At 36.9% G+C, this 18,381-nt stretch overlaps 1 protein-coding gene across 1 annotated transcript; it reads left to right on the top strand.

The window, feature by feature from the left end:
* Positions 1–5,146: 5,146 nt before the first annotated feature.
* LOC306875542 (uncharacterized protein) lies at positions 5,147–6,975 on the top strand. The gene is made up of 4 exons (XM_079426191.1): positions 5,147–5,381; positions 5,732–6,049; positions 6,221–6,538; positions 6,632–6,975. Exons 1-4 carry the CDS (start codon positions 5,333–5,335, stop codon positions 6,781–6,783), a joined length of 837 nt encoding a protein of 278 aa, XP_079282317.1. The 5' UTR covers positions 5,147–5,332; the 3' UTR covers positions 6,784–6,975.
* The last annotated feature ends 11,406 nt before the right edge of the window (positions 6,976–18,381 follow it).

Below are 18,381 nucleotides of genomic sequence, written 5' to 3'. Positions count from 1 at the left end.
ATTTTGTTTTTACGTATATTTTTATTCTATTTTTATTATTACTCATAATTCAATATAGAAATAACAATGAATAAAGAAATAAAATAAACATGACATAACTGAACACAAATAAATTATAGAATGAAAACGTACACTGCTGTATATGGACATTTCAAGGACAGTACAAATGCTGTATTTAACAGGTAAATGGTTAGTGTGCTTTCAAGATGAGAAAAATAAAGGAGGAACTCAAAAAACTTGCTGGAGTGCATGAAACCCAGCCTTGTATTGAACACGTCTTGGTTGAGGTCTCATGTCATCTTTATTCTCTTCCTCCTCCCGTTCGTCTTCGTCCCTGATGTCCAAGGGCACTCTTGCTTGCATTGCAATGTTGTGCAACATTAGCTGTTACTGTTATTACAGCACAGCACTTTTGTAGCACAAAGAAGACCACCACTGGACTTGTGAATAGCCCGAAAGTGTAGCTTCCACCTCCCTAAAGTGCGCTCCACAATACTTCGGGCAACACGGTGAGCCTCATTGAAATCTGCTTCCCTGTTATTGACAGGATTAGCAACAGGGGTGAACAGATATGGCCTCAGTGGATATCCGCTGTCCCCAAGCAGCCTCCATTGTCCCTGCAAGTGTTTGGCCTCTTGACCCACAGATGAGTTGCTAAAGATAAAGGAGTCATGCGTGCTCCCAGGCCACCTTGCAACAATGTCTGTGATCAAACACTTATGATCAAAGATCACCTGGCAGTTGATTGCTGGATAACCTATGCGGCATATATATATATATATATATATATATATATGTATGGCCATCCACAGATGGTGTAATGATGGGGATTAAAGTATCATCAATCACTCCAATAACTTGTGGTATATGGTAATGACTTAAAAATACTCCTGAATGACTGGCATGGCCTGTCTTGATGCTGGAAATTGGATGTGTTCAGCAGCAAGTGGAAACAATGCATAGGTGACTGCTTGTACAGCTTTTGAGACAGCTACTTAAATGTCCTAATTGAGCTATGGCCTAATCCTGGCCTTGTCTGTGAAACCAGTCCATAGGGCTTGCATGCTTATTTTTGAAAAGTACTACAAGTAGCCATTTAAATTTGAAACACTTATAATAAGAATACTTCTGCTGTAGTATTTCATTGAGCCTTAGGCTTTGAGTGGTTTATCCAACATCAAAACATAGCATTTAAACAGTTTTGTGGTTTGTTCCCCAGGATCTGCAAAAGACATTGCACAATGTGATGAGTACTAACTACATATGGAAAAGAATAGTTCATGTTGCACAACATATAATTAGTCATGATTAAACAACATTAAACAATGTTACCTGACTCATCTGGCAAGATAATTGGCACTGAAATGGAGGGCCTTGCAAATCTCATCTCCTCCAGTGCCAGTCTCCTCTCTTCCAAAGCCAGCTTGGCCTTCTTGAGTTCAATGATTTGCTTCTGAAAGTTGTTGTCCATCTCATTGGCCTCTAGATGTCTTTTTGAACATCTCTCGCTCCAGCTGCACTAAGTCCTGACTACAGCCACAGACATTCTCAAATCGCTGAGGTGTTGTGGCTGTAGCCTGAACAATTGAAGATGGAGTTGAAGATGGAGGCTGGGGAATGGATGGACTGTTGGGAGAACTTGGAGATAGGTGTCTGCAATAGGAGGTGAACCTGATTGCTCTTGCGAGCATGATGGACCTGGCTCAGGTTCAGGTTGACGCAACCCTACTCCTCCATGGAGGTCAAAACCACCATAAATCCCATCTGAGGCAGTTGTTCCAAGGATTGACAGTGCTTTTTCTTCTTCTGCTGTAAGAAGGGGGGTGTCATTAGGCCCACCACCTGTTTTATTAATTGTTGTCCTCTGCAGTGCCCTTTTTCTTTTCAGCAAGGCTTGAATAGTCCTGCCACTTCTTCCTGACCTCTTTTAATGCCCCTTGTTGCAGTAAGTTTTGAGGCAATATCATCCCAGATTTTTTGTTTTTCTTTATTTGTATGACTGCCCTTAAACCTGCTGAAAATTATATGTTTTTGTCGCTCCATCTCCTCTACAATAATATTAATTTCCTCTTTTTGAAAAATGTCTTTTCTTTGTTTTTTGGTTTCAGCCATTTTGCTAGTGTCTCCACCCCTTGGTATGTGCTTATATCAATTTTTCTCCTAGTAGCAAATGCACATCAGGTGAAGACAATTAGGCTAAACTTTTCAAAAATAAATGTAAGAGCCATAACGTATTTGTTTATTTATATAGATGTGAAATAAGCAATTGTGTGGATAAAGTACTTGATAAATAATTCTGCTTAAATAATTAATATCGGACCGTTAGAATTTATGTTATGCAAGATTGGAGCTATACAGTGTTTTGACAGTGCAACATTTCCAGTTAATTTTTGTTTGTAAACTTGCTCAAGAAGAAATTACAGGACTTTTTATGTTATTCGAGTTGAATACACGTTCACACAAGTAGAAGAAGAAACGGAAATCAGAAATTAGATGGATTGCTATCACAACAAGCATGTGCAACAATGACGAGCCATTCTATAACGTGACATTTCAGCACTTGACAAGCGGACAGCGACTCCTAAGTAGCACTTAAAGCACGGCTACATGCGATTGGGTTAAGTGCATTTTTGGGAAACGCATTGAAACAATAATGAACTTTCGTAAAATTACTCGTAGAAAACTCTCTTAAGCGCTAAGATCAATCGTTATGGAGAAACCTGGCCCTGCACATTAATCTAACTGCACATTTAAAATGCACATAAAAAATGACCTAAAACACTGAAAATATAGCATTTTTAAATCTAACGCTACTTTTTAACATGAAATATAATGTTTCAAATTCTTCAGAAATTCTTTTTATTTTGCATTTTTGTGTACCTCGATATCCCATCTGTGCTTTAAATACATTTATTTCATAATAAATGTATAATATTTTGGATGAAATACACATTTTATTCGTGTTCCCAGGTTTTCACTCAGTCCTGTTATCCTAACACATCCCCCTCTAAAAAACTGGGAAAATTCCACAAGACACATTTTCAACATAATATTGCAACAACTTCTGAAGGCAATGAAATGATCGAAAGCATGTGGTCTTATTTTATGTTCTGTATATTTGATGATATTGTAATGGAGGCTGGGGGTGTCATTATAAATATACTGTCCTGTTACCTAAATTATTTCTCAGATGTTACTTGTTTATTTAAAAACCTGTATATTAATATAATGTATACTCCTTCAAATTCATGTTACTAAATAGTTTTTTTCTTTAAAAAATAAAGTTAAACCACAATTTTTTAAATTAAGTTTGGTCCATAATTTATCCCATTGTTTAGAAAACTGATAAGCTTGAGGTTTGAGTCGCCTTTAAAATGAAGAAAATTAAAAAAAAAGCACCTTGTGTAGACAAAGTTTTTTTTTTTTTTGACCATGCAACCAACGATTTATTTAAAATAAACACCTGCCTGAGGGGCAAATGAATGAATTTGCTGACATATTTTTAAACATGCTTTTTAAAAGATGTTAGAGTTTTGGTAACAGGACTGAGAAAAATGCATCCATCTTACACTTAAAGAATGTGTAAAATAATCAAATAAATAAATAAATAAAGTTACCTGATATGGACCAATGCAGATTTTGAATAGTTAAATGTGTATAACTAGATTCAGTCTTTAAAAAGGGTTTTTTTTTAAGAGTTTTGGAAGCAAATGGCACCCATTCAGTGGAATGACCTACAAATATTTTGAGCATCCCTTTTTCTGTCCCTTATATTCTTGTAAAGAATTACAATTGTCCCTTGTTTTCCATTTCTGAAGTTATTGGCAAATATCTGCTGACAGTGGCACCTTGAAAAGTCAGTTGGAGATATGCGAGCAAAAAAAATGATATATAAAAAAAATGGATAATAGAAAGCAAAAAGACGGCGCTGAAAAGTTTCATATATATATACAGGGTGCGATTTGGATTCTGGATTTAGATATATATATATATATATATATATATATATATATATATACACTGTAAAAAGTTGACTTAACTTAAAAAAATTGAGGAAACCTCAATGTGTATATGTGTGTGTATATATATATATATATATACATACACACAAAAGCTCTAGAAAAATACAATGAATTACATTAGAACAGTGCACCATTGCAGACTTTTATACACTGGTTTTAATTCCATTATTTTAATAGATTATGATGTTAATAACTGTGGAAGCACATTATCACAGTCTGAGAATGTTTCCAATTTGTTCTTGAGAATGGTTCATCCAGCAGGAGGCGCTTCAGAGGCTTTTTTTGTCTTATTGGACATTAATGCACTATTTTAAATTTCTTGAGTGTATTTTTTTCGGGTACTCGTTACTGTTATATACCCAGAGAGATTATGAAGATTTTGTGTAAGTGGTGTTTTCAGGAAACATTGATCCAGATCTACACTTCTCAGTTTCTTCTTCAGAAGAAAAGACCAAGGTAAACTCACGTTTCAAATAGATTTTCTCCCATCATAAAGCCACATATCTTATTATTAACTTTCCAGGCCACTGTTCTCATTAGCATTCACAGCTTTGTATGTATGAATGTAGAGTGAGTAGCTGTGTTTGTGGGTCAAAATTAAACCTCTCTGCAGGAAAATAGTTGACCAGTGTGGTTTTTCTTGTGAAATTGTTTGACCACACAAGCAGTGTTTTTTTGCTTTTGTGTTTCTACATTGAATGTTGCAGCAATTTTGTGCTAACTTGTGTTGCATAAGGTTTCCTTAATCTTTATAGAATATAACTGACAACTCTGTTTATAACTATATCTACAGTTAAGCAGAGCTTGTGGACTCAGACACAACATATATTTCTATATTCCTCTTCCTCAAAGACTGAAATCTGAAGCTTCATCAGTAATGAATGGAGTCAGTTTGAGACTGAAGGTTGCTATTTTGAGTCTCAACACTGATCTGTTCCTGCTCCATAAAGCCATTAAACTCTGAAATCAGTCTCAGAGGAGAAACGATTGAGACATTTGATAATAAATGAAGAACATGGAGAGAGCAGAGCCAAACACTCTCAGGATCTCATGAGCAGATCAAACACTGCTTAAGACACTTTTAACTTCTCTGACACAACTGTTCTACAGGAAGCTGATGCTTTACTGGAGCTTGAAGCAACAGTGTTCATCGTGTGAATTAATCAGAAAGAAAAGAGGTGGATGGTCTCACTCATCATCACATAAAGAAGTGCAGTTATTCTGACAGTTTCTCATGACTTTACTACAGATCAGTCTCTCATCAGCTCATCAGTCATTTTATTACTGAACCAGTTTTGAAGAGTTTGCAAATGCTGAAGATGTTTCACAGATTTTGGTTCTGTTTGTGGCATCTGGTTGGTGAGTTTGAAATCTGTTTTTATGGTTTCAGTTTCTTGTAGAAATAACCAAACTTTGATTTTACTGTGTGATCAAGTTTCAATTCAGGTCTATACTCAGTTATTAGGGATGGATTGATTAAATAAATATGAAACTCAAACAGAATTAGTTTTTTTTTTAATGTGACATTACTGTTTTTTTACTTATTGTTCCATATTAAACTCTATGTATCCTTTCATTCAACATATTCAGTGTTTGTGCTGCTGAAGATATTACTCACTTTACATTCAAATAATTCAAAGTATTTTAATGAAAGCTTCATCAAACCAAAATCAAGCTTTAATCTAAAAAAAAAAAACTGTGTTCTTTAGGTGTGTTTAGTGATGATAAAGAGAAATCAGTGTTTGTGTTGGAGGGGGATTCAGTCACTCTCAACTCCAGTCTTACTGAGATAATGGATGATGATCGGATTCGTTGGAGATTTGAGAAATATTTAATAGCTGAGATCAATAAACGGACTGACAGCATGATTGTTTATGATGATGTTCTTGATGGGAGATTCAGAGACAGACTGAAGCTGGACAATCAAACAGGATCTCTGACCATCACAGACATTAGAATGAAACACGCTGGATTTTATAAAGTAGAAAACCACAACCTGAGCATAATTTTTATTCTCATTGTCTATGGTGAGTTCAATATTTGTTTCAACTGTTTTATTTCTTAATCACCACAGATGCAATATTAATCCACACACTATTTTGCTTCTTTAGTGTCTGTTCTGTTGTTTTATTATAGATTTGAAATGTGACTCTGACAACCCCTGCTTCTGTTTGTTCTCCTTGTGTCTGGTGATGCAGATGAGGTGACGTCAGTGTCGGTGATGGAGGGAGGTTCAGTGACTTTAAACTCTGGTCTTACTGAAATACTAGATGGTGATCATATTCGGTGGTGGTTTAGAAGTGAAAACACTTTAATAGCTGAGGTGAATGCAATTAATGACAGCCTGTTTGTATATGATGATGGTCCTGATGAGAGATTCAGAGACAGACTGAAGCTGGACACACAAACTGGATCTCTGACCATCACAAACACCACAACTCAGCATGATGGACGTTATTTAATACTGATATTTGGAGGAAAACTGTCATTAAAAGCTTTCAGTGTTTCTGTCTATGGTGAGTAGAGATAATTTGTCCTGTTCTTCATATATTCTTGATATTAGCGTTTATTGACTGAGCTGATCTCAGTTTGATGTGTTTATTCCTCAGACTCTGAACACTGTTGTGGTTCTACTGAAGCTGTGATCCGATTGGTCCTCTCTGCTCTGGTGGGCGTGGCTACTGTCATTCTTCTGGTTTATGACATCAGATCCAGAAGAGCTGAACAAGATCAAGCACATATTCACACATCAGGGACATGATTGATAATGTTATTCATCAGAAACAGTTTTTCCATATATTAATATTTGTGAGATTTATTAATTTATGCCTTTATATATTCATCCTTTTCAGATAGTATTGAAACCTAAAGCAGAATGCTGAACTTTAAAGGTTCTTCAAGTGTGGTTTTGTTCTTCTTTGTCATAATAAATACTGAGGATTATTTGAGCTTGCGCTTTGTTTCAGTGTCAGATTTTTAAAAATCCAGTTTAAAAGACTTTATTGTTTATATTGCCTTCAGATACATAAAACATTTACATTTACGCATTTAGCAGACACTTTTATCCAAAGCGACTTACATTGCATTCAAGTTACAGTTTTTACATTTTATCAGCTCTTGCTTTCCCTGGGAATCGAACCCATGACCTTGGCGTAGCTAGCGCCATGCTCTACTATTTGAGCTACAAGAAAGCCTAAAACAAATAAATAAAGAGACACACAGATCTCACTTTAATATTGCTGTCCATATGCTATATGGATTTGCTTTTATCAATATACATGACCAAAAAGAAAAAAAGTGCATAAAAAAGTCAAGTAAGTAAATAAATAAATGAAAATGTAAATATTTGTCACGAATCCGGTTCGTGGTCTTCCGTTCACTCGCCATCAGAGGTTGCTCTTCCATCATATTGACTCTCACACCACACAGACTGTTGCACGTCACACTGGACTACAGTTCCCATCATCCATTGCACTGATTACACATATACTACTGAATCCCATCAGACACGCTCACCTGAGAGCTATTACACACACTATATACTGTAACACCTACTCAGATCCTCTTCAGATTGCGGAGTATTGTCTAGCGTTTAGCACTCTCCTAGTGTTAGCTACTTTACCAAGCCATTCCGTGTTTATTTTCTGTTTAGTCTCTTGTATTGTTATGCATTTATCACTCTCCAAGTGATAGCTGCTTTACGGAGCCTTTTCCCTGTCTTAGTTTCTAGTTCTAGTCTTAGGCCCCGTCCACACGAAGACGCGTTTTGCTGTATACGCATACATTTTTTACCGTATAGGCGTTTCGTCCACACGAATCCGGCGTTTTTGAAGAGTGAAACCGATCATTTTTGAAACCGGGTCCCAGGGTGGATAAATTTGAAAACGTCGTTTTCACGTTTTCATGTGGACGGCGAATCCGTATATTTTCTGAAACGATGACGTCATCAGCCCACGTCTCGCCCCTAATCAGACACCGCTATGTCACATAACAGCGACAACAACAACAATCAGACTACGTGCCTGTGTTCGTGCTGTAGAACCTACTGAGCTCATTAGCTTTATTAAAGCAAAATCTTCTGCTTCTTTGCTACTACGGTGAGCAACAACATTTTGACTGACACGACTCCCAGTCAACATTTTCTTGGAGTTTAGTCGATTTGTAATTTAGTGTAACTCTGAGTAGAAGTTCTACTTCGTCGTCAGTCCACACAAACGACTCGAGTCTTGCTCTTGCCACATGCGCCATGTTGTGTGTCAGTTTGTATTCAGCGCGCAAGGTTTACGCACATGGTCCAAGTCTTCTTCTCTGTTTTTTGTGTATCTCTGTGGCAGAATTACAGCGCCACATATTGGTCTGGCATGTGTACTACATCGTTTTCAGTCGGTTTCAGTGATTCCGTGTACGCAGATATTTCCTGAGACGACTCCGTGTTTACGGAATTTTTTTTAGAGTGAGGCAAAAAAAAAAGATCGGATAGGGAGAGATCTGGCTTCGTGTGGTCGTAGAATTAGTCTAGTCTCGTTGTGTTTCCTGATTTCCTAGTTCCTGATTCTTGCCCACATATTGTGGATTTCCCCTTTGCTTGCTTTTTCTGACTGTGTCTGCTCCTCGCCTGGACTTTTGCTCACATTTACGGATTACCCCTCTTGTCTAACCCTCTGGATTACGTTTGCTGTCGTTTGACTCGAGCCCGTTTAGGATTACTCTTTTGTCTTGCCTGTGCCATACCCATTTGCTGTTGTTCAACCCTGTCTGCGTTTTGACCATGTTTCATAATAAAAGCTTGCACATGGATCTGCACGTCTCATGTCTCGTTTGCCATGTTACAATATTAGCATTGTGTTTTCCAGTGTACTATATAATACTTGTATTTTTAATATTCACTGTTTAATTTTTAAATATAGTAGCCTATTATAGCACTATTTATTATTTAATAAAAAGTAAAGAGTAATTTTATATTTATTTATATATTTAAAGGGTTAGTTCACCCAAAAATGAAAATTCTGACCCGTAAGACCTTCATTCATCTTCGGAACAAAAATTAAGATAATTGTTTAAGGTTTTATGGGTTTGGAACAACTTGAGGGTGAGTAATTAATGACAGAATTACATTTTTTTGGGTGAACTAACTATTTAATGAGTCGCAATATGTGCAGTATTTGAGGCTAAGCGTATCCCATCATGCATCATGTCCTGGAAATAAAGTGTGAGGCTTATCTTGCGAGATATCACAGAAACATTTTCAGTGTAAGTTAAGTATAAATTATAGTTAGATATTACATATAATTTGGTAGTAAAACGTAAATATGAGTATGTTTATTTTGTACAACATTTGCAACTGCTTTTATCACTTAATTAGAAGCAGCACAATTACTAAACTGTCATATTTTATAGAGACAAGTGAACAGGCATTTAGAAGTTTATTTTAAGTGCAAAGTATTATAATATTAATAAAATATATACAATCAGAGCTCTGTAAACACTAACGCTATAAGCATGTCTCATGGGGTGATGAAAAGCGTGACACACGCTTGTAGTCTCCATGCTCACTTGAACTCTTGGGCCAAATGCAGGAAAAACATCATGTAATAGTCAAGTGGTCAAATGCAAAGACCACAAGTGTGGTATTTGGGCAAGGCCACAGTGTTTAAATCTCTGTAGTCTGATTTGTGTCTGTGTTTCATCTGCGGATCAACAACATCATCTAGTGGCTCAGTCTGAATCAGCATGTTATCAGGAGTGATTTGCTTAAGGATCCTCTGTCACTGACTCCACTAGTTCTGTCTGATTGCTTTTGTGATTCAGCTGGGTGTCATGTGACTCGCACCAACAAAGGTATTCACAAACAAGGTATTACTTTTATATTGTGAACACAGAATTTCCTTTTTTGGACATGAGTGTCTGGGTTTTGGCTGATGGAGTTTGTTGGTCTTATACCAGATCTGGGTCCTCGAGCAGTGAATCTCTTGAGTTTTTCATATTGAAAATAGGGGAGGAAATGCTGTGTATTATTGTTAATGCTGTTAGTTTAAATTGCATGAAACTCTAGATGGCACAGTCCAATAGTTTTAACTCAATCTGACCTAATGACTTTACTATCACATGGCACAGCTGATTGGTTCTCTCCTGGTTCTCTCCATAGAGCTTGTGGTAGCAGATGCAGTGCACTTCAGAAACCCTCCACCTTCCCCAGCTCCACCTGTATAGATCTGCTACGGGGTGATCATGTATGCTATGGGGGTTATTCATGTATGTTATGTGCAGCAGCAGTATTTCCTACATGCTCACAGCAGCATATTGTGGATGTATTGGCAGTAGCAAGTCTCGGTACTCGCTTTGCTGCAGATCTATTCAGCCAAGACCAAACACATTAACATTGTCATGTACATTACCATGCCAATCCCTCTTGAGAGTTGTCATGACAGAAATACACTTACCATATTTCAAAGTGATACGTTTTCTGTTGTTACACCCGTGAATACAGAAGGGAGTAAAAGAGCCATCACGCCATATGTCTGAATGTGTGTCATACTTACATTTACAAACAGTTATATTACCCTCCAACACACAATACTCTCATATCGATGTGTGCCATTGTGTAGATCAGATGTTGTGATTCCTCTGGACTGTGCTGTGAGATCCAGTTGATGGAAACCCATTTTAGATCAAGCTGACTGAACACAGTGGTTGAGAGCATTCGGGAACTGCAAATTATTGTTTTATTTGCTACCTCATATCAAAGCATTTGCTCAAAATGACATCTTATAACAGCTGTGCTAAAAGTTTTTTTTTTTGCACGACCATCTCGCTAATGCAGTGTTCACTTTGAACAAATTAAACATTTATAGCAGTCGAATATTAATCATATTTTCATATCAGAGAAGATTTTTATCCACACAATTCTGTTACTGCTCCATAAAGCCATCAGAGAAACTTTGAAATCAGTCTGAGAGGAGAAACAATTCAACAAACGAGCTGAAGAGCACAGCCAAACAAACAAGCAGATCAAACGCTGCTTTAAGACACTTTTAACTTCTCTAGTCACTGATCATGTTATGGGTCAGTTCACTTCTGTTGAAAACAACACCATTTATCTACAGGAAGTTGAGGTGGACTTGAGCTTAAAGCGACAATGTTCAGAGTTTGATTTTTTTTTAGAATGAAGGGGCTGGATGGTCAGAGGCAGTAACACTGAATAAATAGGTGGTTGTTCTGACAGTAGAGTTTCACATCACTTTAATACAGATCAGCCTCATGAGAGTTTATCTGTCATTTTATTACTGAACCAGTTTTGAAGTTTGTCTTTTCATATAATTTGTAGACTGAAACCGTTGAAGATGTTTTGGACTGTTTTGTTCTGTTTGTGGCGTCTGGTTGGTGAGTCTGAAATGTGTTTTTTATGCTTTCAGTTGTTTCTGTTCAGTTACTATGTAATAAATTATTGGTTAAATTAGAGGATTACTATTCACTGTTATTCTCATATAGAAATAACTAAACTGTGAGATCAAGTTTGAATTCAGATCTATACTTTTTAGTGATTAAGCCCTGAGCGTTGCTCCGGAATTGATCTTCCTTTTCTGCATGTCATCCACATCAGCTGATGCAAAGCTAGGGCTTTTAAAGGGATCCCTGAGTATTAAGACTTGTATTGCTTAATATAAATGATGTCTCTTACTGAGATATGTAGTAGAAAACCCATGAAAGATTTCTGTTATTTAAAAAATTCACATCATTTTATACATATTTTGGACTATGGGGTTCGCCATTATTTTGATTACGTAAAATGGTTGCACTATGTGAGCTACTAGCGCTACCTGTTGCTATTTTTGCCACAACACATCTCGGAGTACACAACTCGAAAATAAAATACTGATATGATGACCACAGCTACTGAAAGAGCTTACAGGCAGAGATGGATATAAACATAGGCTTGAATCAAATGCCGTACCATCAGTTTTTCCCCATAAGGAGTCTAAACGCATGCTGAAAAACTCCTCTAGCAGCCGCGGCGTCATGATAAGCATCAGCATGTTTACATCCTAACAGGATGACATAGCGTTTCTTATCTCAGCCGTTTATAAGCTCTTTCAGTAGCTGTGGTCTACTAAAAGCCTCAAAAGCATTAGGGCTAAATTAGACAGAACAAAGAAGCAGTTCTTTAGGAAGTTTTATTCATCCACAGGCATCTTTCCATTCTTTTCTACTCTTCTTATTGCTAGGAAAGCTGTGAAGTCTTACATCACTTCAACTGAAAATTACAACCAAAAGCCACACAATGTGGTATCGGATAATTCATTTCTCCCTCTTGTAGCATTTGAACGCAATCAAGATGTTCGATCGGGTTTTAGGCATCATAACTTTCCCTCCTCCCTTGTTGTAATGAAATTACAAATTACAGATGCATGTCTAACGTCCACTTCTGGTTCAAAGGGCGTTATCACCTCCAACGCTATCAGAGACAGTCGTCAACTTTCTCTTTGAGCTTCAAAGAGATTCCGGGGGGGTTGATTCCCCCATCCCCACGAGGAGGCCCAGACACACTCAAAAGCTGCAATACACATAGGAAAGGACATTGGCTCCATTTATCCACAATCAAACTGTTCCAAAATGTATATAGTGTATGCCTGTGTTGTATGCATGCTCCTAGGTTATAGTAGCTTAGTTACAACTCTGTAGTACTGTAGTGAAGCTCCAATTACTTAGATCTAGACATATGAATGTATCACTGCTTCAATGTTTTCCAAACCGTTGCATATTAGGCATCAAAATGACTGTCTTCTGATTCCCAGATTAATGGTTTATATTATGTCACCATAACTTGCACCATACTCTTTGTACCATACTTTGACTTAATATTGGACAAATCCTGCAGACCACCATAAACCATGCAAATAAGGTGTTGAGTGAGACAAAGGAACCCAGTTATTATTAATTATAAATATTTCCCTTTTGAGCTAATTTGCTACACTCTACTGCATGCGTTTTGATGGTACATGATAAAAAATTATTCCACATCATTTTTTTGGTTTATTTGGGAACATTTTATTGATAAAACATTTGTTTTTACCACCCCTCACCCCCCCATCCCAAAATATTTATTTGTTGCCAACATTGCGCAACAATGGTACAGAATTACGGAGGAAATTCTCCATTCACATATCATAAGGCAAAGTTCAGAGAGCAATTCAAAATCACAAATCTGTCAAGAAGTCATTAAATGAAAAGGGAAAAACACTTGAAACACATTGATATATTGCATTTGATTAGGTTTGTGTCGTGGTGCGAGGCTGGGAATCTCCAGTCCTGGAGGGCCACTGTCCTGCAGAGTTTAGCTCCGACCCTAATCAAACACACATGCCTGTAGCTTTCTAGTGATCTTAAAATACATTCATTAGCTTGTTCTGTTGTGTTTGATTAGGGTTGGAGCTAACTCTGCAGGACAGTGGCCCTCCAGGACCGAAGTTTCCCAGCCCTGATGTAGTGTGTCGTGTCATATCATGTACTTCATCAAATGAGATTAAACTTCAAGAAGCACTTCTTCTTTGCTGTGAAACAAAGTTGCACATTACACATTTTGCACATCACTTTGGGTGTTCCTTTGCACCCAGGAACCTTGCATCTTCCCTTTTTGTCACACATAATGGGGAATCCTGGTTAGGGATGGGAGCTGTGGACCCCTGCTTCCTTACCCCTTACTGCGCAATGTTGCCCCCGAGGCAACGAAAAGAAAAACTGAATTTCTGAACATGCAAAATAAATAAAATCATAAAACCTGACAAAAGTCTTCTCTACACCTTCATACACACACAAATATATTTTTTTTTATGTACAGTTCATGTCATTTTAAATACTAAAGCAAATAATCTTGCCTTCTTCTCACACCATGTGCTCCTGTGACCATGTGTCAGAACAGGATGTCTCACCTTAAATTGGTGCTTGATAGTGACTCCCACACCTTATTGGACTGTTCTTTGATACTATTCAGACATTTAAATTGGTTGCAATCATTTAAAAAAATCATGCACTTAACATGGGGCATAAGAAAAACTTTCCGATGCCTGAGGGCAACACTATGCAGTAGAGGGTTATTTTCTGAGTTGTGCTGCGGAAAAAATGCCAGTAGCTCACCCAGTACAACCATTTGACGTCATCAATTCAGAATGTACTGTGCACACAAAATAATGGCACCCCCCCCCCCCCCCCCCCCCCCCCCCCATAAGTCCAAAAACGTTGTTGATTTTATTTTAAAATAACATATATCTTTCATGGGTTTTCTACTACATATTTCAGTAAGCGACATAATTTACCTTATATTAAGCTATACATGTCTTAATACTCAGGGATCCCTTTAAAATTCTTAAAGACTCAACCCACCCTGGAAATTCACTGTGCAGCCTGCTACAATACACTTCCGCAGGCCAATAGCTAGAGCATAGAGGCTCAGGAGGAGCTTCTTCAAGCCATCAGACTCTTGAAGTGAAGTGAAGTGACATACTGCCAAGTATGGTGACCCATACTCGGAATTCGTGCTCTGCATTTAACCCATCCAACGTGCACACACACAGCAGTGAACACACACACACACACCGTGAACACACACCCGGAGCAGTGGGCAGCCATTTATGCTGCGGCGCCCGGGGAGCAGTTGGGGGTTCGGTGCCTTGCTCAAGGGCACCTCAGTCGTGGTATTGAGGGTGGAGAGAGCGCTGGACATTAACTGCCCCCACCTACAATCCCTGCCGGCCCGAGACTCGAACCCGCAACCTTTGGATTACGAGTCCGACTCTCTAACATTAGGCCAGACTTCCCCACTCTTAAACACAGACATGAAAACACATGGCGAATTAGGGGCTCTGGGGCCAGATTCACCAACATCTTCTTAAGAAATAAGTTAAGATTAGAAAATAAATGTCTTAAGATAAATTCCACAAAGTTCATAAGAATGTTCTTAAGTGCAAAAATTCTTAATAAGTTCCCAAATATGTTCTTAAGAACATCGTCGTTTTTTTCTTAAGAAGTCTTTATCTGACTGAATACATGACTGAAGACGCACTGATAAACTCGCACTTCAAGGATTGTCGTGTTGGGCTTCCTGCAGTTTACCAAAAAATCTAAATAAGCATGCACACTTTTTCATCATGACCAGCTTGACTGGCCCTTGTCTTCGTGATTTTAATGCGCTGCGTTAACAGTTACTTTTAAAGAGCCTGTCTCAAGCTGCAGCAATCAATTTCATTCATTTTTGTGCTTTGTTTTTGCGCTTTCTTCCAAGTGAACATTTCCAGTATGTGTGTCTGCGCTGCTACAGTAAATGCATATTGGTGCATTCTCATGCAATGAATACTGCCAAAGATTATGTCGTATTTATAGGCTAAAATTAAAATCGAGCTCCGTATCTGACTCATTTTTGTAGAGTTGTTACTGAATTTTGAGTTCAGTAAAACGGCGCATTACACATAATCATGACCTGTCATTGTTCGCATTATCAGTCATCGCTGTCACTTCAGAAAACTCATGCACATCCCTATTAATAGTCCTATGTATTGTGCACTGTAAAAAAAAAAAAAAATCCGTAAAATTTACGGGGGAAAAAAACGGCAGCTGTAGTTGCCAGAACTTTACCATAAAAAAATACAGTAGCAGCATTTTAGGTTTTAACATAAATTTACATTTAAATACCGTAATTTCATTAACTAATATAATGTTAGTATACGAACCTATTAAAGTACTAAAATCTGTTTTGTACCTTTGTAATACACTGATAACCACCAAAAGCAGGCCGTGATGAGAAAGTCCCATGATGAACCAAATCCCATCTCAAGTAGCTTTAACATATTATAGAAGGTTCACAGTGTCATTCACACAAACACTAAACACCATCATGGTAACTGAAATAATGCAATAAACATTAATTTAACAATATTAGATTTAACATACATTCCTAATGTACACAACGTATATGAAGAAAAAAAAAAAACTAAGAAGGAATTTCGTTATTTCAACAAAAAAAAAAAAACATCAAATTTGAAATGTTCACTTCCAAAAACAGTATCCTACCGTAAAATTACATGTAATGTCCAATACAGTTTTTCACTTTATATATTAGGAGAACTTACCGTTAACCACTTAACAGGTTTTTACTGTATCATTTTTACAGCCTTCACGGTAATTCACGGTCATTTTTTATGTGTACGTGGTGTTGTTGTAATTCTTATATATAACTTTAATGAGGGGACGTGACAACGGAGATGTGTATCCAAATGCACGCTTTAATAGGAAAAAAAATAATCAGGCCAGTAACAGCAAACAGTAAAATATATGGTAATCCAAAAGGGTAATCCAGTAACAGGTGAAGGTCAGGGCAGGTAGCAAACAATCATAAAAACAGATAAACCAGATAAAAATAAAAAAAAATCAGGCAAGGCAAGGAAACATGGATTGGAAACAGAAGACAAGAAACGTAACAGGCTAACAATACTCAGCGAAGTACTGTAAGTATGTGTGAGGGTATCTTTCATAGTCCTCCTGATAGGAAACAGCTGGAGTCCGATAACGAGTACCATTCAAAGGGTTCTGAGAAATGGAGCCCAGGGTATGGTGGCAAGGGCCTGGGATGGAGTGACCTCTAGTGGAGCTCATGGGCACTCCAGCTGGTAACTGCAGCAATAACAATTCATTTGAAATAACCCAATAAATTAATTAATTCATTCTTACTATTTGGGATTTAACACAAGCTTAGGGCTATCCTAACTTTAAGAAGTTATTTACAATGATTTTTAATAAGAAGAATTCAAATTCTTGAAAAGAATCTTAAGTTTTGTCTTAAGAACAATCTTATGGAAAAATTCAAAATATGCATACATAGGAATATATTAAAATTTTCTTTGTTCTTTGTTCTTTTATATATATATATATATATATATATATATATATATATATATATATATATATATATAGTACTGGGTATGGCGAAGCTACATTCTGCTTCTTGTTGTATAATAATCTAACTAGTACTGCATGTGACAAATAAAAACCTTGAAAAACAAAACAAAAAATCAATACAGCTACAGATTTTATTTTCTTATGAAAAAAGAAAACATCAAAAAGCAAAAAGCTCACAGGAAAAAAAAAACACATGACTTCTACATAATAATCAGTTATTAATATTTAGTCGGTTCTGTCTTGTTTTTACATGTATATCTTTCTATGACAGCCTTTCCAGAAATTAGGCCCACAAAATTTGACATGTTTCATTGCATTTAATAAAATCATTGACTATACAACGTGCTTCCAAAATCACATTTTTAAGAATTAGAATAAAGGTTGATGTCATTTTTTATAGACCTGACATCACTTTTGGGCACGACTGTAGTTATTGTTCCATATAAACTTAAAAAAATTAAATGGTTAAAAGCATTTTAGTGAAGCTCCATCAAACTAAAGCTTTATTCTGTGAAACACTATTTTTCAGGTATGTTTGGTGAAATGAAGTTAGTGAAAACAGGAGATTCAGTCACTCTGAACTCTGGTGTTACTGAAATAATGGATGATGATCTGATTCAGTGGAGGTTTGGAGATGAAAACACTTTAATAGCTGAAATCAATAAACGGGGTGACATCATGACTGTATATGATGATGTTCTTGATGGGAGATTCAGAGACAGACTGAAGCTGGACAAACAAACTGGATCTCTGACCATCACAAATATAAGAATGAAACATGCTGGAGTTTATAAAAAGGACTGCAAGAGGCTGAGGAAGGCGTTCAATCTCAATGTGATTGGTGAGTTAAATATTTGTTTCAATTGTTTTAGATTTTAATTGTAAGACCAACATTTCTGATAAGACTGAACACAAGAACATTCAGAAAAACAACAATCAAGCTATAAAGCTACAAATGATGAGAAGAGATCATGAATCAGGAACACAGAGCATCATTTGACTAATCTGCTCACCCCTCAGTCTGCTCATGACTGAATCCTTCAGACTGAAGGACCACGAATAAATCATCTGGGGGCCTAATTGAACAAAAAATCTAAGTACAAAGGAATACTAGAATAATCGAATATCTAAACTAATAACAACAATAAAATTAATGATATAATTATGTGTTTTAAAGTCATTTGTCACTGGCTTCATATTAAATACATACCTAGTCAAACTGAAATTATTAAAAATTAAGTGAACTTAAATGGCAGAAGTTCAAGTAAAAGACCTACATGCAGAATAATGTTGGTTACTGTTGTTGGGCCAATCAGGGTGCGAACTACGGGGGAGCTAGGGGTTTGCTCGGCTCCCCTTAATAAGACACGGGCTCCCCTGAAAACGTGATTTGTGAAATTTTGGGGGGTCTCAA

Source organism: Barbus barbus (assembly GCF_936440315.1).
Source record: "Barbus barbus genome assembly, chromosome: 9".
Classification (NCBI taxonomy): Eukaryota; Metazoa; Chordata; class Actinopteri; order Cypriniformes; family Cyprinidae; genus Barbus; species Barbus barbus.
The sequence above is the reverse complement of the archived record's forward strand: the minus strand, read 5'-3'. Positions and strand labels throughout refer to the sequence as shown.

Coding starts and splice junctions, on each gene's coding strand:
- LOC306875542 (XM_079426191.1), top strand. CDS start 5,333: ATGCTGAAGATGTTTCACAGATTTTGGTTCTGTTTGTGGCATCTGGTT. Junction 5,382..5,731: donor CTGTTTGTGGCATCTGGTTG/GTGAGTTTGAAA, acceptor TGTGTTCTTTAG/GTGTGTTTAGTGATGATAAA. Junction 6,050..6,220: donor TTTTATTCTCATTGTCTATG/GTGAGTTCAATA, acceptor CTGGTGATGCAG/ATGAGGTGACGTCAGTGTCG.